Source organism: Olea europaea, chromosome 7 (assembly GCF_002742605.1).
Source record: "Olea europaea var. sylvestris chromosome 7, O_europaea_v1, whole genome shotgun sequence".
Classification (NCBI taxonomy): domain Eukaryota; kingdom Viridiplantae; phylum Streptophyta; class Magnoliopsida; order Lamiales; family Oleaceae; genus Olea; species Olea europaea.
This window is the reverse complement of record NC_036243.1, coordinates 14,900,468-14,914,985: the sequence shown is the minus strand read 5'-3', so window position 1 is coordinate 14,914,985 and position 14,518 is coordinate 14,900,468. Positions and strand designations below refer to the sequence as shown.

Sequence of the window (14,518 nt, the reverse complement as noted above, 5' to 3'; positions counted from 1 at the left end):
TCATTTTCAGCACTATCTTCCCATGTCCTTCTACCTTGGAAGATGACGAGTTTCCCATGTAAAGATGTTCATCATGATCCATTGCTTTGTAGGTAGAGAACATCCCGCGGTTTGAGCATATGTGACGAGTAGCTCCAGTATCTACCCACTACTCCTTAGTGTTTCCAATTAAGTTGCATTCAGAGACGATCGCAGAAAGATTCATGTCTTGTACCTTATCAATGAGGTTCTCATGTTCTGTTACATTGGCCTGGTGAGTTTTTCCCTTCACATTCTTTGGCTTTCGACAATTTTTGGATCGATGTCCTGCCTTGCCACAATTGTAACAGTTACCTTTGAACTTTTTAGTAGTTTTTGAAGAACCAATTTGTCCTTCCTCATTGTGCTTCCTCTTTTTGCTAGTCTTGAAGCCTCCTTCTACGATGTTTGCTTTTGATTCCATCGAATGAGATGCACCATTCCTTTTTTCAATATTGCGATTGTCTTCTTCTATTCTCAATCGGATAATGATATCTTCAAGTTTCATTTCCTTCTGCTTGTGCTTTAGGCAATTTTTGAAATCCTTCCATGAAGGCGGTAATTTCTCAATCAGTACAGCGACTTAAAATGATTCACTTAGTTTTATTCTTTCGGCATGGATGTTGCTAAGTATGATTTGAAATTCTTGAACTTGGGATATGACAGTCCTGCTGTCAACCATTTTATAGTCCAAAAATCGACCGACAATAAATTTCTTCGTGCCGACGTCTTCGATTTTATACTTGGTGTCGAAAGATTCCTATAGTTCTTTTGTGGACTTCACATTGCAATACACATTATATAATGTGTTGTCCAATCCATTGAGTACATAATTTCTGCACAGAAAATCAGAATGCTTCCATGCATCAACCGCAGCCAATTTTTCAGCATCACTGTCTTGCTCGGTATATGAAGGCGCGTTTTCTTTGAGAAATTTAGCCAGATTTAATGTCGTCAGATAAAAAAGCATTTTTTGTTGCCAACGCTTGAAATCTGACCCATTAAACTTTTCTGGTTTTTCCCCGGTCGTATTCGGGAGTGTGGTACCAGAAGTTGCCATTTTTGAATGCAATCAGAAGATCAACGATAAGAAGGAGTAGAAACAGAAACAAATAATATTTGAAAAAACACAAATTCGTTTTAAGATTGTTGCTTCTAGAGTTTGAATTCACTCCTTCGAAAACAATCCGACAGAATTACCTGAATGCAAGAATTGATCAACAGGATCCGAAATTGTAATTCGAGCCCACCGACTTCACGATGTGTCCTTAAAACGAATTTGCTGCCTTCAATGGTGCTACAGGCGTCCAGCAATCGTTTCCCAGGATAGAACGAATTTTTCGTCTTCTACGGAAGCAGCACTGCAGTCTGTAGGAGTTCCAACGAACTCAACGAAGTTTTTTTTGACTTCGAGACAATATCAGAACGAGAGAGAGGGAAATGAGATTCAAAACACAGAAAGTTTGCAATGAAAATGGTGTAAATTTAAATTTTCTGTCGAAACAGTCGACTGTTAAAAAGAAAATAAAACACCCGGAATAAGCCAAAATTTAAATTTCATTTTGTACCCAAGAATTTGATTATTTACAATTTGGTCCAAAATTTTAAATAAATTTTGTCCAAAAAGTTAATATAGTGTAAAGGTCGACCCGGACCCGCACCGAACCGAACCGGACTCGGGCACGTGCTCGTGTCGTGCCGAGCCGAGCCGGCCAGTCGGACGGACGGCGGCGCACGCGTGTGGGTTTATGACCGAACCCAATAGGATATAGGTCTTCCCCTTCCAAAGACTATTGGTACCCCTTGGGGCCCAAACCCAATTCCAAACTCACCTTATAAACCACACCAAAGTTTCCTAACTTTCCTATGTGGGATAAGTGTTTGGTAAATCAAATTCTTCCATAATCCTTAGTTTATGTGGGTTACTTTAACACTTAATATTTCATTCAATTTTAAATGGTTTTCGATAAATAAATATATCACGTTAATCATCTCGCGGAGTAGAACGTGAATATGCTAGGTCCCGTATTATTTAAAAGGTGGGTCCCACTGAAATTTGGGCTCAAAGTTGATCCATTAAACCATTTTTTTCCAACACTAAGTACTTTGAAGCATTTGAGTTCGTTGAAGGAGGTTGTGAATGTATTTTTGTTGAGTAAGAAATAATCCACCGGGAAAAGATTTGATCTCTACTACAAGGAAGTAACTTAATGTCCCAAGTTCTTTAATAGCAAACTCATTACCAAGTTGATCAATGAGCTTTGTGATGAAATCATCATTATTCCCTGCCACAAGAATATCGTCTACATAAATGAGGAGAAGCATTGCGATAGTGTTTAAATGATACACAAATAATGATGAGTCTGCCTTGCTACATGAAAATCCAAGACGAAGAAGAAACTGCGACAAGCGATCGAACCAAGCTCGTGGACTTTGCTTTAAACCATATAAAGATTTTTTCAACAAACAAACATGATTAGGATGTGAATTGTCAATGAATCCTGGTGGTTGCTCCATATAGACGATTTCTTTAAGATGCCCATGCAAGAATGCATTCTTGACATCAAGCTGATGTATACTCCAATTAGAATAGATAGATAGGGCGATGACAAGCCGAATAGTAGTTGGTTTAAATACCGGGCTAAATGTTTCATCATAATCAATCCCTAAGACTTGAGTAAAGCCCTTGGCCAATAATCGAGCTTTAAAGCGATCAACTGATCCATTCTCTTTGTACTTGATTCGAAAAACCATATTGAGCCCACAACATTAACATCAGATGGTCTTGGGACCAAAACCCATGTATGGTTGTCATGGAGGGCTTTAATTTCCTCTTGCATTGCTTCTGTCCACCTAGAATCTTTGATGGCTGACTTCAACGTTTTTGGTTCAGCTAAGATAGAGGCAAGTGCAACATAGTCATCAAGGTAGGCTGGTGGATGTCGATCTCTTGTAGGACGAGAAGGCCTCAAATCTGAATTGTTTGGAGAAGAGATTTCTTGAACATCTTGCATTGATGAGGGAACTTCATCATTATTTGTGTTTGCATGATTTGGTCTTGCATCTTTGATGTTTTCATCTGTTGAACTAGATACCTTATGAATCTCATCCAAAGTAATGTAGCGGTCAACATTTTCATTGTTTTGCTCCTCATTTATTGCAACGTGTCTGTTAAAATTTGGGGAAGAACCTCCTTCGTTTGCTTCAATTTTGCTATTGTCTTCTTTTTCCTTTTTAATCCACTCATCTGAAGATGGAAATTCCGACAATTCCAAAGAATGAGAAATAAGAGTAACCGTAGAAGGCCGAAAAGGAAAATGTTCCTTATTAAAGATGACATGCCATGAAATGTAAACTCACTTTGTTGTTGGCTCTAGACATCGATAGTCCTTATGGACTGGACTAGACTGTACCCAAGAAAGACACATGGATATGTTTTCTTTATGAACTTTGAACCACCTTGATGTCGCAAGCTTGGAAAACATTGACATCCAAACACTCGCAAGCCGTTGTAATCAGGACGTCTTTTGTAAAGTCTATGATAAGGGATTTGATTCTATAACACTGAAGATGGAAAACGATTGTTAAATAGATGGCAGTAAAAAATGCTTCAACCCAATATGATAAAGGCATATTTACATGGAAGAACATCGTTAACGCTGTTTCGACGATATGGCGATACTTGCATTTTGCGACTTCATTTTGTTCTGGAGTTCTTGGACATGAAACATGTAGTTCAATTCCATTGTTAGCAATATGATCCAGAAATGCATTAGAGCTAAAATCACCTCCTCCATCACATTGGAAAATCTTAATTTTCCGATCAAATTGATTTTCAACCAATGCTTTGAATTTAAGAAAATGATCAAGGAATTCTGATTTCCTTTTTAACGGATATATCCACTTGTATCTTGAGAAATTGTCAACAAATATAGCATAAAATTGAAAATATTGCTTGGACTCCAAGGGAGCTGGTCCCCAAACATCACAATGTATCTTTGCAAGAGCATACTCAGATATTTTATTTGTTCGCCTGAAAGGCAGTTTACAACTCTTTCCTAATTGGCAACTAATACATATTGTAGACTTTGTTGTCCAATTTGTAACATCAATGATCTTCCTTTCCTTCAATCAAGATAGAATTTTTGGATTTGGATGACCCAATTGCTCATGCCATAAAACAGAGTTGGAGCTGCCATTCTTTATTGCACTAAAAGCCTCTTGATTATTTCATTCTAATGAGTAAAGATGTCCTTTCTTATGGCCCTTCACGATTGTCCGCTAGTTTAGGTCCATAACAATAAGGCCAGATGACGTGAATTCAAAAGTACACAAATTATCTGAAGTAAATTTTCGAATAGATAACAAAATTTTCTTCAATTTAGGGACCACTAACACATCTTTTAAAATCAGTTTTCCTTCATCAGTAACCACACATGCATCACCAGTGTAAGAAATAGGTAAAGTGTTTCCATTACCCACATAGATGACATCATTCCCATTATATGGTTTAATAAATGACAATTTACCCGCATCATTTGTTATGTGTGACATAGCTCCGGAGTCTACTATAAGTGAATGATCATTGGAGTCATTAAAGGAAAATGCAGCAAATGTTTGAGGGATGTCTTCAGACTGGTACGAGTAATCAAAGCGATACCAACATTCAATTGCAGAGTGATTTGCCTTTCCACATATCCGACAAATTACCTTATCAGTATCATTAGAGTTGTTTGATCGTGGTGGCTGCTGTCCAAGATTGCTGTCATTTCTTGGTTGTTGTTTGAAGTAGGTATTCATCTGTTTGAAATTTTTATTGTCATTTCCTTGAGTATTCATTTGTCCAAACTGTGCATTGTAATGGCCAGCAAGGATAAAACCTTTTCTTCTTGAATTGAAAAGTCTTCGTCCTCCACGACTGTTCTGACCACGTCCTCTTTGAACGAAAAAGGCATGTGTATTTTCAATGAATGTTTTCTCCTCCTCATTCTTTGATTTTAATGTTTGCTCATGTCCTTGCAGAGCTAATACAAACTGTCCAAATGAAGGATAAGGAGGTTTAGCAAGCATTGCAATGGAAAAAATCTCATACCTTGGTCCTAATCTTTGTGAGAATTGGAAGACTTTGTTAAGATCAGAAACTGGCTTTTTGATAGTAGCAAGGTTGTCACATATGGACTTAAAATCTCTGAGATATTCAACTAGAGATCTTGTTCCCTTTTTAATCTTCATTAACATACTTTTTAGGTGCCCTTCTTTCTCCCCCGTGATGAGAAGTAGTTGGGTTTGAAGAGATTTCCAAATCTCATAAGCAGATGCTATTTCAGCCTCAAAAATAAGACTTAATACATCCTACTTCATAGTGCCTAGAAGCCAAGAGGTAAAGCTGCCGTCATTATTGAGCCACAGGTGGTATTGTGGGTTTGGACTTTTCTTTCCCGATTCATCGTCGATTTCTTCATCAGGTTTTCCTTCATTGGTGAGATGATGAAGAATACCCAAGCTTCGAACCAATGGAAGAATTTGTGAACGCCATAATAGAAAATTTGATGTGTTTAGCTTAATCGAAATTAAGCTAGAACACTGGTGGAATTGCTAGATGTTCAACTGTGGTTCTTTTTTCAAAACATAAGATGAAGAAGACGTGGTTTCAGGCTTGTGAGTTTGTGGCTCTGATACCATGAGAAATTTTCCAGAATTATTTGTAAAGGGAAGTGTTATTTCAATAGAACACCTACTATTATCATAACGGTGAAAACACATCAAATTATGTTCATATGGAGTGTTCACGGTCTCTAAAGAAGGTAGCATGAATATTAGGACAATAAGGTTAGTTCTATTTGTTATAAAAGGGAACTTGAAGACAATGCAATGGTGACCCTAACAATAGGCTTAGTAGACAATCGCGCTAAGACCTCACTTTTATGAAGCTCTAAAAAGTTACATATAGTTCATAAAAATTACAAACAAAATAAAGTCTAAATGCAATCAACTATCCAATTAACAAATATACTAATTTTTAATTAAAATATAAACATTTCAATCTTTATTTGTACAAGTATTTAAAGCTTAATTATGTAGAACACTTGGTAGGAAGATGCAATGATCTTAAGTCATTTAGAGATATTAAAGTTTTATCTTTTTTGAAATTATAAATTTTGAGTTTTTGTTTGACATGATTATATGGTACAATATATATTAATTATTAATAGAGTAAGTGAAAATTTGTAAAGTGGGGATACGTCTATTGGTGTTGTTGAAATGAATTATTTTATTTTTTGAAATATATCGAGAAACTGAATTTGCATCCGATAAATTCATATAAAGAAGCACTTCGATGAAAATTTCAATGATGAGATAACACATTCACTTGAAGAATTTTAGAGTTTGTGATTTCTTATATATGTTGATCAAGCTCTTTCTTCACTCAAGGTTCGAACAATTTCAAAAAGTATGAAAATATGTTTGAATTTTTATTTGACTCTAAAAAGATTAAAGACTGAAAAATGTGACAAGTCTGAAGAATTTTGGAAGTAGAATAGAAATTCTGATATTATAGACGAGAGTTATTTTTTGAGCAGTAAACTTAAGAAATTGTTTGTTAGAAGCTATCAAAAAGACGAATGAAGTGCTTGATATATTAAAATTATGGACTGTTATTTTTTAAATGTGTGAATTGTTTATAGAATATTATTGACTATATTCTTTACAATTGCATTTGTCAAGAATAGCTTCTAGAAGTGAAGTTGATAAAATTCTAGATTTGGTTAACGATGTCATAAGAAATGTTGAATGGATTGGTCATGTTGTCTATTTTAAAAAGGTTCTAAAATAGTTCAATTGTAATGGTATAATTGTTGATTTTCTATTATGAAAATTTGGATATTTGAAAGTTTTATATTATTATTTTTATAATTTTGAATATTTTTATTCAATAAAAAATATTATTTATTACTATTATATATATTTTTAAAATATTTATAGATCCCATATTTGAAGTTGGCATAAGATCCCAAAAGTCTGAGGATCAGTCCTACGATAAAGATGTATTTTTAAAGTGAAAAGATGGTATACAGTTTCATCACGAACAAAGGCTTGTCAACGTCCAAATTGCCTAAAAAGACCATGATTTGTTAGTCTACTTGTTTGCTCCAAGTTTTAGAATGACTAAACATGCATGTGAATTGGATTGAGGTTGGAGTACATTATGGTGGTCATGACTGGAAAGAGAAGATGAACCTAGAAGGACTTAGATGCAGGATGTAACTCAAGGAGTAGCGAGATGAAACATCATATGAAGAAAACTAAAAGGTTGTAATGACATTATTTTTTTTGCAAAAAGAAGAGAAGACGATGGGAAGGATTTTTTTTTCTCATTTAACATTTTTTATATTATTTTATCTCTTATTTTAGGAGTGGATGTATGGTGTTCAATCTCACAATCTGGTTATTTCAAGAACCAGGACTACTCATCAAACTTTTGGTATATTGCAAATTGAACCATTCGGTTCCATGTAATTTTTGGAACCGATTAGAAACAAGTAGTTCGATTAAAAATGACCTCCCCTGATGAGCCTCGGGTGGTTTCTCTAGGCATTTCAAGAATCCAAACCATTTAATTTTCATGTAGATTTTGAAATCAATCTCGATAAATGCTCACCCCTGCTTATTTGTTAACTATTTCTATATTTCATTTTATTTGGTTTCCAATGCTCCTAAAAACTACTTTAAAACAAAGAAATTGAAATTTTTAATGGCACTTATTTATGACCACTATAAAAAAAGGTCTAACCCGTCACAAAATTTAAAGTTGAGGACCTATGTATGAAAAAATTAAAATGAGATCCTAAATTGACATTCAATAATAGTTGGGGTCAAAAGTGCAATTATCCCAATGGATAAGTGGATAAGAAGAAGAAAGTCCAGTGACCACCAAACGCTGGGAGCGAAGCGTGGATTACATGTCAATGTCTACTAAATGATCAGTGGAGTGCTTTAAATTTATAGAAATAATGTAAAAAAATTACAGCATTTTATTATCAATAATTTTTCATGAAAAATATATTTTTATCCAAAATACTACTTTTGTGCTGTTTGAATATTTTTCTACTTTTAATTATATGACTATATTTTTCTCAAAATCAAGATAAATATTTTCTTTATAGGGGGTAGGATTCTATTTTCCAGGAAATTCACTCTTCCTCATCTATTCATAATCTCTCATCTACCTAACAATAAAAATCGAACAAGTATGATATTTTTTAAATTGAAAACTAAATCAATCAAATACATTTAATTAATAATTTTCATGTAAATAAGTTTTAGACAATTGAATTGCCTAAAATTTATTTTCTTTCCTTGCAAATTTGATTCTTTCAATTGTAAAGATGAAATTTGGGTGGAAAAAAAAAAGAATTTCAAGAAATTGAATTGCCTAGAAATTATTTTCCTGGGAATTGTAAATTATTATGTTTGATTGCTATAATTTTTCACGCGAAAATATTGAAAAAAAAAAGTGTTTTTCTGTTCGTTTGACTTTGTTTTACATGAAAATTGTCAATTAAATGGATAGAATTTACTGATATTGGGGATGAAATTTATTTTAATTGTAAAAAAAAAAAAAAAAAAAAATCTATTTTTTAAAACTCAGTAGTGAGAACCCCTACCCTCTTCCGACTTTTTGGGGGGATGAAAAATGTGTGTATATATATATATATATATATGTTCCCGTTTGGCCCCCATTATTTGGATTTATAATGGGGTGAATAGTGTTTTTTGGCCCCCCATATATATACACGAAAATGATTTTCTAAGCATCGGTACTTAGCTTATATTAAGTATTGGTGACATGACACCTCATTTAATTAGTGAATCATTAAATACATGGAACCTACCATTAATTTATTTACCAATTAAATGATGTGTCATGTTACCGGTGCTTAACATAAGCTAAGCATCAGTGTTTAGAAGATCATTCATATATATATATATTGGGTGTGGAAGTGGAGAAGTTGGGAATCTAATAGGAGAATGTGTTGGTGTGCATGACAATGGTGCTACTGAGATGCTGAAGTAAAAGGCTAGAAGTTAAAAGGACGGTAGATTATGTTTTAGTGCACAACCTAATCTCAGACTCAAACTTATGATGTATTGTATCCCTGCAGGCTTTGAAGACTTCTAGTTTCCCATCCACACAGCCTACACCAGAGTCCCTCTTTGGAAAAAATGTTGCCACAGGACCTCCTCTGCCTCAACACCTTCCCGTACATCCATATTCTCAGCCTTCTATCCCATTAGGTCCATTTGCCAACATGATTGGTTATCCTTTCTTGCCTCAGAGTTTTACATACATGCCTTCAGCTTTCCAACAACAATTCGCTGGCAACAATACATACCATCAATCTTCGGCAGCAATACTTCCTCAATATAAAAACAGTGTTTCTGTCAGTAGTTTGCCTCAGTCTGCTGCTGTTGCTTCTGGATATGATGGCTTTGGAAGTACTACCACGATTCCAGGAAACTTTCTTATGAATATGCCCACTGCCCCTTCTGGAACGAACTTGAGTTATGATGATGTTTTGAGTTCTCGGTACAAGGATAGTAATCATTTGATCTCTCTTCAGCAAGTATATTTTCAATTCCATGGCATCTAAATATGATTCTTTACCTTGCACGCTTTTGATAATTTCTTGTGGTCATTATCTTCTAGAACTAAGCATTGCTCACACTAAATTTAAGGTCATGTGTTTGTTTAGACAATTTTATCCTTTTAATTGGCTGTAATCAAGTTTTGTTGCCAGAGAACCTTAATTACACATTTAAGTCTTTTGTAGTCTTCATCTGATCTTGAAGTTATTTTGTAAAAGTTTCGTTATCTCTCTTCATTTATGCATATTTTTTTTCTTGCCCCATTCTCTTAGAACGAGAACTCGGCCATGTGGCTTCACGGGACTAATCCCAAAACAGTGTCAGCTGTTCTAGCCAGCACGTATTACAATTATCAGGGGCAAAATCAGCAATCTGGTGGATTTAGGCAAGGCCAACAACCATCACAAGGTTATAGAGTTCTTGGTTACCCAAATTTCTAACATTCTCAGACTGGGATCTCGCATGATCATCAGCAACCAAATCCAAGAGATGGTTCGCTTGGGGGTCTCAAGGACAACCTAAGCAATCCCAACAGATATGAAAAAGCGGTTACTAATCATACCACCTCTCAATTTTTCAGGGTCTTGTAACGAGTGTGAAAGTGGCCCTTTCGTGCCATATTGAACGATGAATAATTTAGTTTTTATGATGTTCAAAATGATTTGAGTGGCTACTGCCTTGTGCCTTGAGGTTGTGTTTATGTATTTACTAACAGTTAAATGTAACGTAGGGACGTACGTACTAATTTGGCATTAGTCAAGATTGGATTTTGTCGCTTTTTCTTCTAAATCTTGGTTCAACTACTATTTGCTTGAGAAATAATGTTCTAGCCAAGCCTCGGTTTGGCAGGTATTAAAGTTCATATTTGAATTTAAGACAAAGTCAACAATAAATTTTAATTACATGTTTCATTCATTTTTATTAAAATTTACTAAAGATTTGATTTTAATTTTTATCAAATAAGGGCTAATGTGAATGTACATGGTGTCATAGTTAAGGGAAAGCCGTTTGTAGGGGTTTTTTTTTTTTTTTTGTCAAGCTGCCTACAATTGTTGCATTGGCAATTTTCATTTTATATTCTGAACATTGCTTTTTGTAGCATGGTATATAGCCTCTCACATAGAGGGTCATCATGAATAAACAAATTGTGAGCCCTCCTGTTATGAGGGAGTTATACACCATTTTGTAAAAAAGCATGGTGTACGCATAACAAGTCTCTTATGAGAAATGCCAAACAAGTGCTAAGTTAAAGAGAGAGAATTACATTTCTTATCTTTCTCTTATTTGTTTACAAATGCGGTAATACCTTGGAGAGGTTTTCATGCACGGTGACAACGCGCTTTTAAGAAATCGGATGCCGGACTTGTATTAAAGAAAAATAAATGGTAATACAGTAACTGGAATTGGAAAGAAAAACAGGGATGGGGGACCGGACAATATTCCAAATACTTTAAAGCGCTTTATTCAAACGATAGCTAATAATTCTATATATACTTGCAATTCCTTTCGAATGGTTCCTTCGTTCAACTTCAATTCCGCTCAGACTAATGGTAAGCAAGTTAACAATCGCTCTATTTGTATCTCTATGAATTTGTAATTTGTTTTAGTATAAATTAAGCCCTATGGTTTTAAATCCGTTTGTTCTACTTAGGGTTTTTTTTTTTTTTTTTTTAATGGAATTGCTGTGGCGTTTTACGATTTACAACTCGTTTTCTTGCTGGATGCTAAAATTTTCAATTATTTCTAAAATTCGAATTTGTAAATTCTTATGTGCTTACTGTGAAGAATGTGAATTTAGGAATTGAACTACCTCCGCGTTTATCTAACCATAAAATTTGTGAAAGATTAGTTTGTGCTCCTTCTCCTCACAGAGACGGCTAGAAGATAAAATTATGTTAAATTGAAATTTTGGGCTGAGGGTTATTTGCTCGACGCAAACTCACGAGGAAAGGGATGGGTTTGGAATGTGGCTAGAACCAAGAGTGAAGTGTGAATTGAATTGGTAATTATTATGCCTATATATAACCCTCATGAGGGTTATTTATATATCAAAATGAGTTGCTGATTCAAGAATTGGTCTTGATAGCTAACTCTAAAAATGAGCTTCTATTTTGTTTTATATAAGCTCATTCTATACCATTTAAGTTATCTCCAAATTTATTTTGAAGCAAACTTAAGCAAAATTCCACTTGGTGTCATCTAATATGCACATCTAGAGAGCAATCTAGAGTCAAAGTTGGAGGAACAGGTCTATACATACAGGGCCAGAGCATCTATTCACAAGTATTTGATATTGTCAAGCATGTGTCAAAAAGAGCTGTCTACCGGAGGCTTACTGGGATGAAAATTCTTTTTTCTGCTTATTGATTGCTGGATGACTTATTTTAGCCTCCATTTGGGAAGAATTATAAACCGTTTAATTTATAAATCAAATAAAAATGAGTGGTGGATAAGTGATAGTATTTGTGGGTCCATTGGAATAAGTAGTTATAAATGAAGTTTGACCATTTATAAATTTTGTCAAACATAGGCTTAATGTGAAGATGATAAAAGGTATAAACTAGGTCTCCCTCACTTCATCTCCACTTTCCTGGTAAAAAAAAAAGAATCAAATCAGATATGAAAGAAAGGGGAAAAGGAGCTTGTATCTAGTAATTGGTGATATCCATTTTTAAGTGTGTGAGAGGCTGATAACCGGTTTTGCGCCCAGTTTCCTTGAGAGGATATAATGGGAGGAAAATAATGTCCTCCCTATTTGTGCATGAGAATATAATTTGGATTGCAGACATATTTGGAGCTTTTATTCGGTGATCTGCCCACTACTGGATTTATGGTTACATGATTTTTCTTAATTTTTACTGTATTTCTAGGCTGACCCAGAATTAGAAGCCATCAGGCAAAGAAGAATGCAGGAGCTAATGGCTCAACATAGCATGGTAAATGATTGCCTCCTGGAGTGTATGTTGTTTTTCTATGATTTGACTTTTTGTGGTTCTTCTAACTGGACTATATTGGGAAATCCAGATTCTGAACAGCAGAAAAGCCAGGATGAAGCGAAGAGGTTAATCTATCTCTCATCCATTTTTTGGGATCATTTAAAGTCAAATGATTTATTATTGATTGATATATCTTGGCATTTGCCTTAGAAAGATTTTCTTGATTTGAACTTTCAAACTGATTGAATTAGGGAGGCAGATGAGCAAAGGCAAATGATGCTGAGTCAGATTTTGACTTCTGAAGCACGGGCGAGACGTAAGTTGAATTATGAAGTGAATAGTTGGAAATTATAATTATTATGGCAGGGATTTGCGTGGTTCCATTTTGTTTGTAGAGATATGTTTTCAGCTTTGAAGCATTTACCTTGTTTCAATTTGTCCGAGGATCCTTGCTAGGTCCCTAGGCTTATTTCCTATAGTGATATCTAAATTCTACATGGGAATATTGAATATAGCATGCATGTTTTGTTAAAATCTTTACTACTTTGAGTTCTCTAAATTTTGCTTGTGGCATTTTTTGTATTATCAGGTACATAGACAAACTCCTAATTAGACTTTTAAAATGAAACAAACTCTTAAAACATATATATTTTTAATAAAACTCCTAATCGAATTAAAACTCCTACTAGATGTAAAATAATAATAAATAAACATATATGATTTAATCAGGGGAGAAGGCCAAGGTCTTATATCCTGCCATTCATCTTTAGTTGTCTGCCATTGATATTTAGGTACAGGAGATTGTGTGCTTTGATTACGGATTCAAAGCGCATATCTCGTTAACCATGGTGAATTAGGTTCTGCATTGGTTTGGATATTTCTGCATAGAATTTAGTGCCATTACCATCAAAAAGTGGTCTCTACCTCTTGAGTGAAAGAGCTAGCTGATTTCTGAGTGTATTGTTTGTGAGAGCATACACCCTTCCTTCGCTTGTGTGTCTTATGATGGGAAAGGATCTGAAGAGCTGGTTTAAGGTAGTTGCTCACAGTAGGTGTCTAAAGAAGACAAGGATGGATCATAGGCATTTGTGGTCTCTTCTTGTACTATATATGTCTAATTTATTATTATCATTTCTTACATACCATGCACATTTTGTGTGTATTTTATGTGTACAGTTGCACGGATTGCTCTGGTGAAACCGGAAAAGGCCAGAGGAGTTGAGGATGTTATACTGAGAGCTGCTCAAATGGGTCAGATTGCTGAGAAGGTAGCTCTTTGTTGCTTGATTTTTCTATTGGTTGACTTTTGTCTTATGCACGCAAGTATGATCTAACCGTCAAAAGATGACACTACAAACGTTATATCCTGTTTGGGTTGTCAATTGCCAGTCATATTATTTTTCTCTGATATGTTCAATGCATAGGTTTCTGAGGAGAGGCTCATTTCATTGCTTGAACAATTCAACACCCAGACTACTAAAGAAACCAAAGTAACAGTAAGTCACTTCTCGTTCATCCCTTTGTTTGATACCAATCAATAGGATGTTATAAACTGTATTTCCGTTATTTCTCAGATTAGGAGGCGTCCAAGCGTTCTTGATAATGAGTAGTCTATACCAGGTTCTTGCTGCTACTGCTGCCTCATATTTGAGGGTATAGTACTCTGTAATTTATACTAGAGGTGTAATTGCCCTTTATAATTTCATCTACATGTTTTTATTACTCAAAACTCCTTCAAAGTTCCTTTTAGAAGTGTGTCAGTTATCCAGCCAGGTTGTCAACTTGTCATATGTGAAGCAAATTACAAAGATTACTATTAATAAGACCCCTCTTGTATGGACATCTGGTCGCACAAATTGCATAGTATCGTAAACAGCTACTCCAGGTATTACCCATCCGCCAGGAGAATTTATAAA

General features: G+C 34.9%; 2 protein-coding genes across 2 annotated transcripts; both read left to right on the top strand.

Annotated features, from left to right (window-relative positions):
• Positions 1–5,827: 5,827 nt before the first annotated feature.
• On the top strand, positions 5,828–10,324 carry LOC111397946. The gene is made up of 6 exons (XM_023024908.1): positions 5,828–5,847; positions 6,745–6,841; positions 7,432–7,532; positions 9,022–9,090; positions 9,176–9,644; positions 9,939–10,324. The coding sequence occupies exons 1-6, from the start codon at positions 5,828–5,830 to the stop codon at positions 10,104–10,106; spliced, it is 924 nt and encodes a 307-aa protein (XP_022880676.1). The 3' UTR covers positions 10,107–10,324.
• Positions 10,325–11,049: 725 nt separating this feature from the next.
• Positions 11,050–14,518, top strand: LOC111397124 (DNA-binding protein DDB_G0278111-like). Its single transcript, XM_023023871.1, has 7 exons — positions 11,050–11,216; positions 12,537–12,602; positions 12,681–12,727; positions 12,854–12,918; positions 13,779–13,870; positions 14,027–14,098; positions 14,177–14,518. Exons 1-7 carry the CDS (start codon positions 11,214–11,216, stop codon positions 14,210–14,212), a joined length of 381 nt encoding a protein of 126 aa, XP_022879639.1. The 5' UTR covers positions 11,050–11,213; the 3' UTR covers positions 14,213–14,518.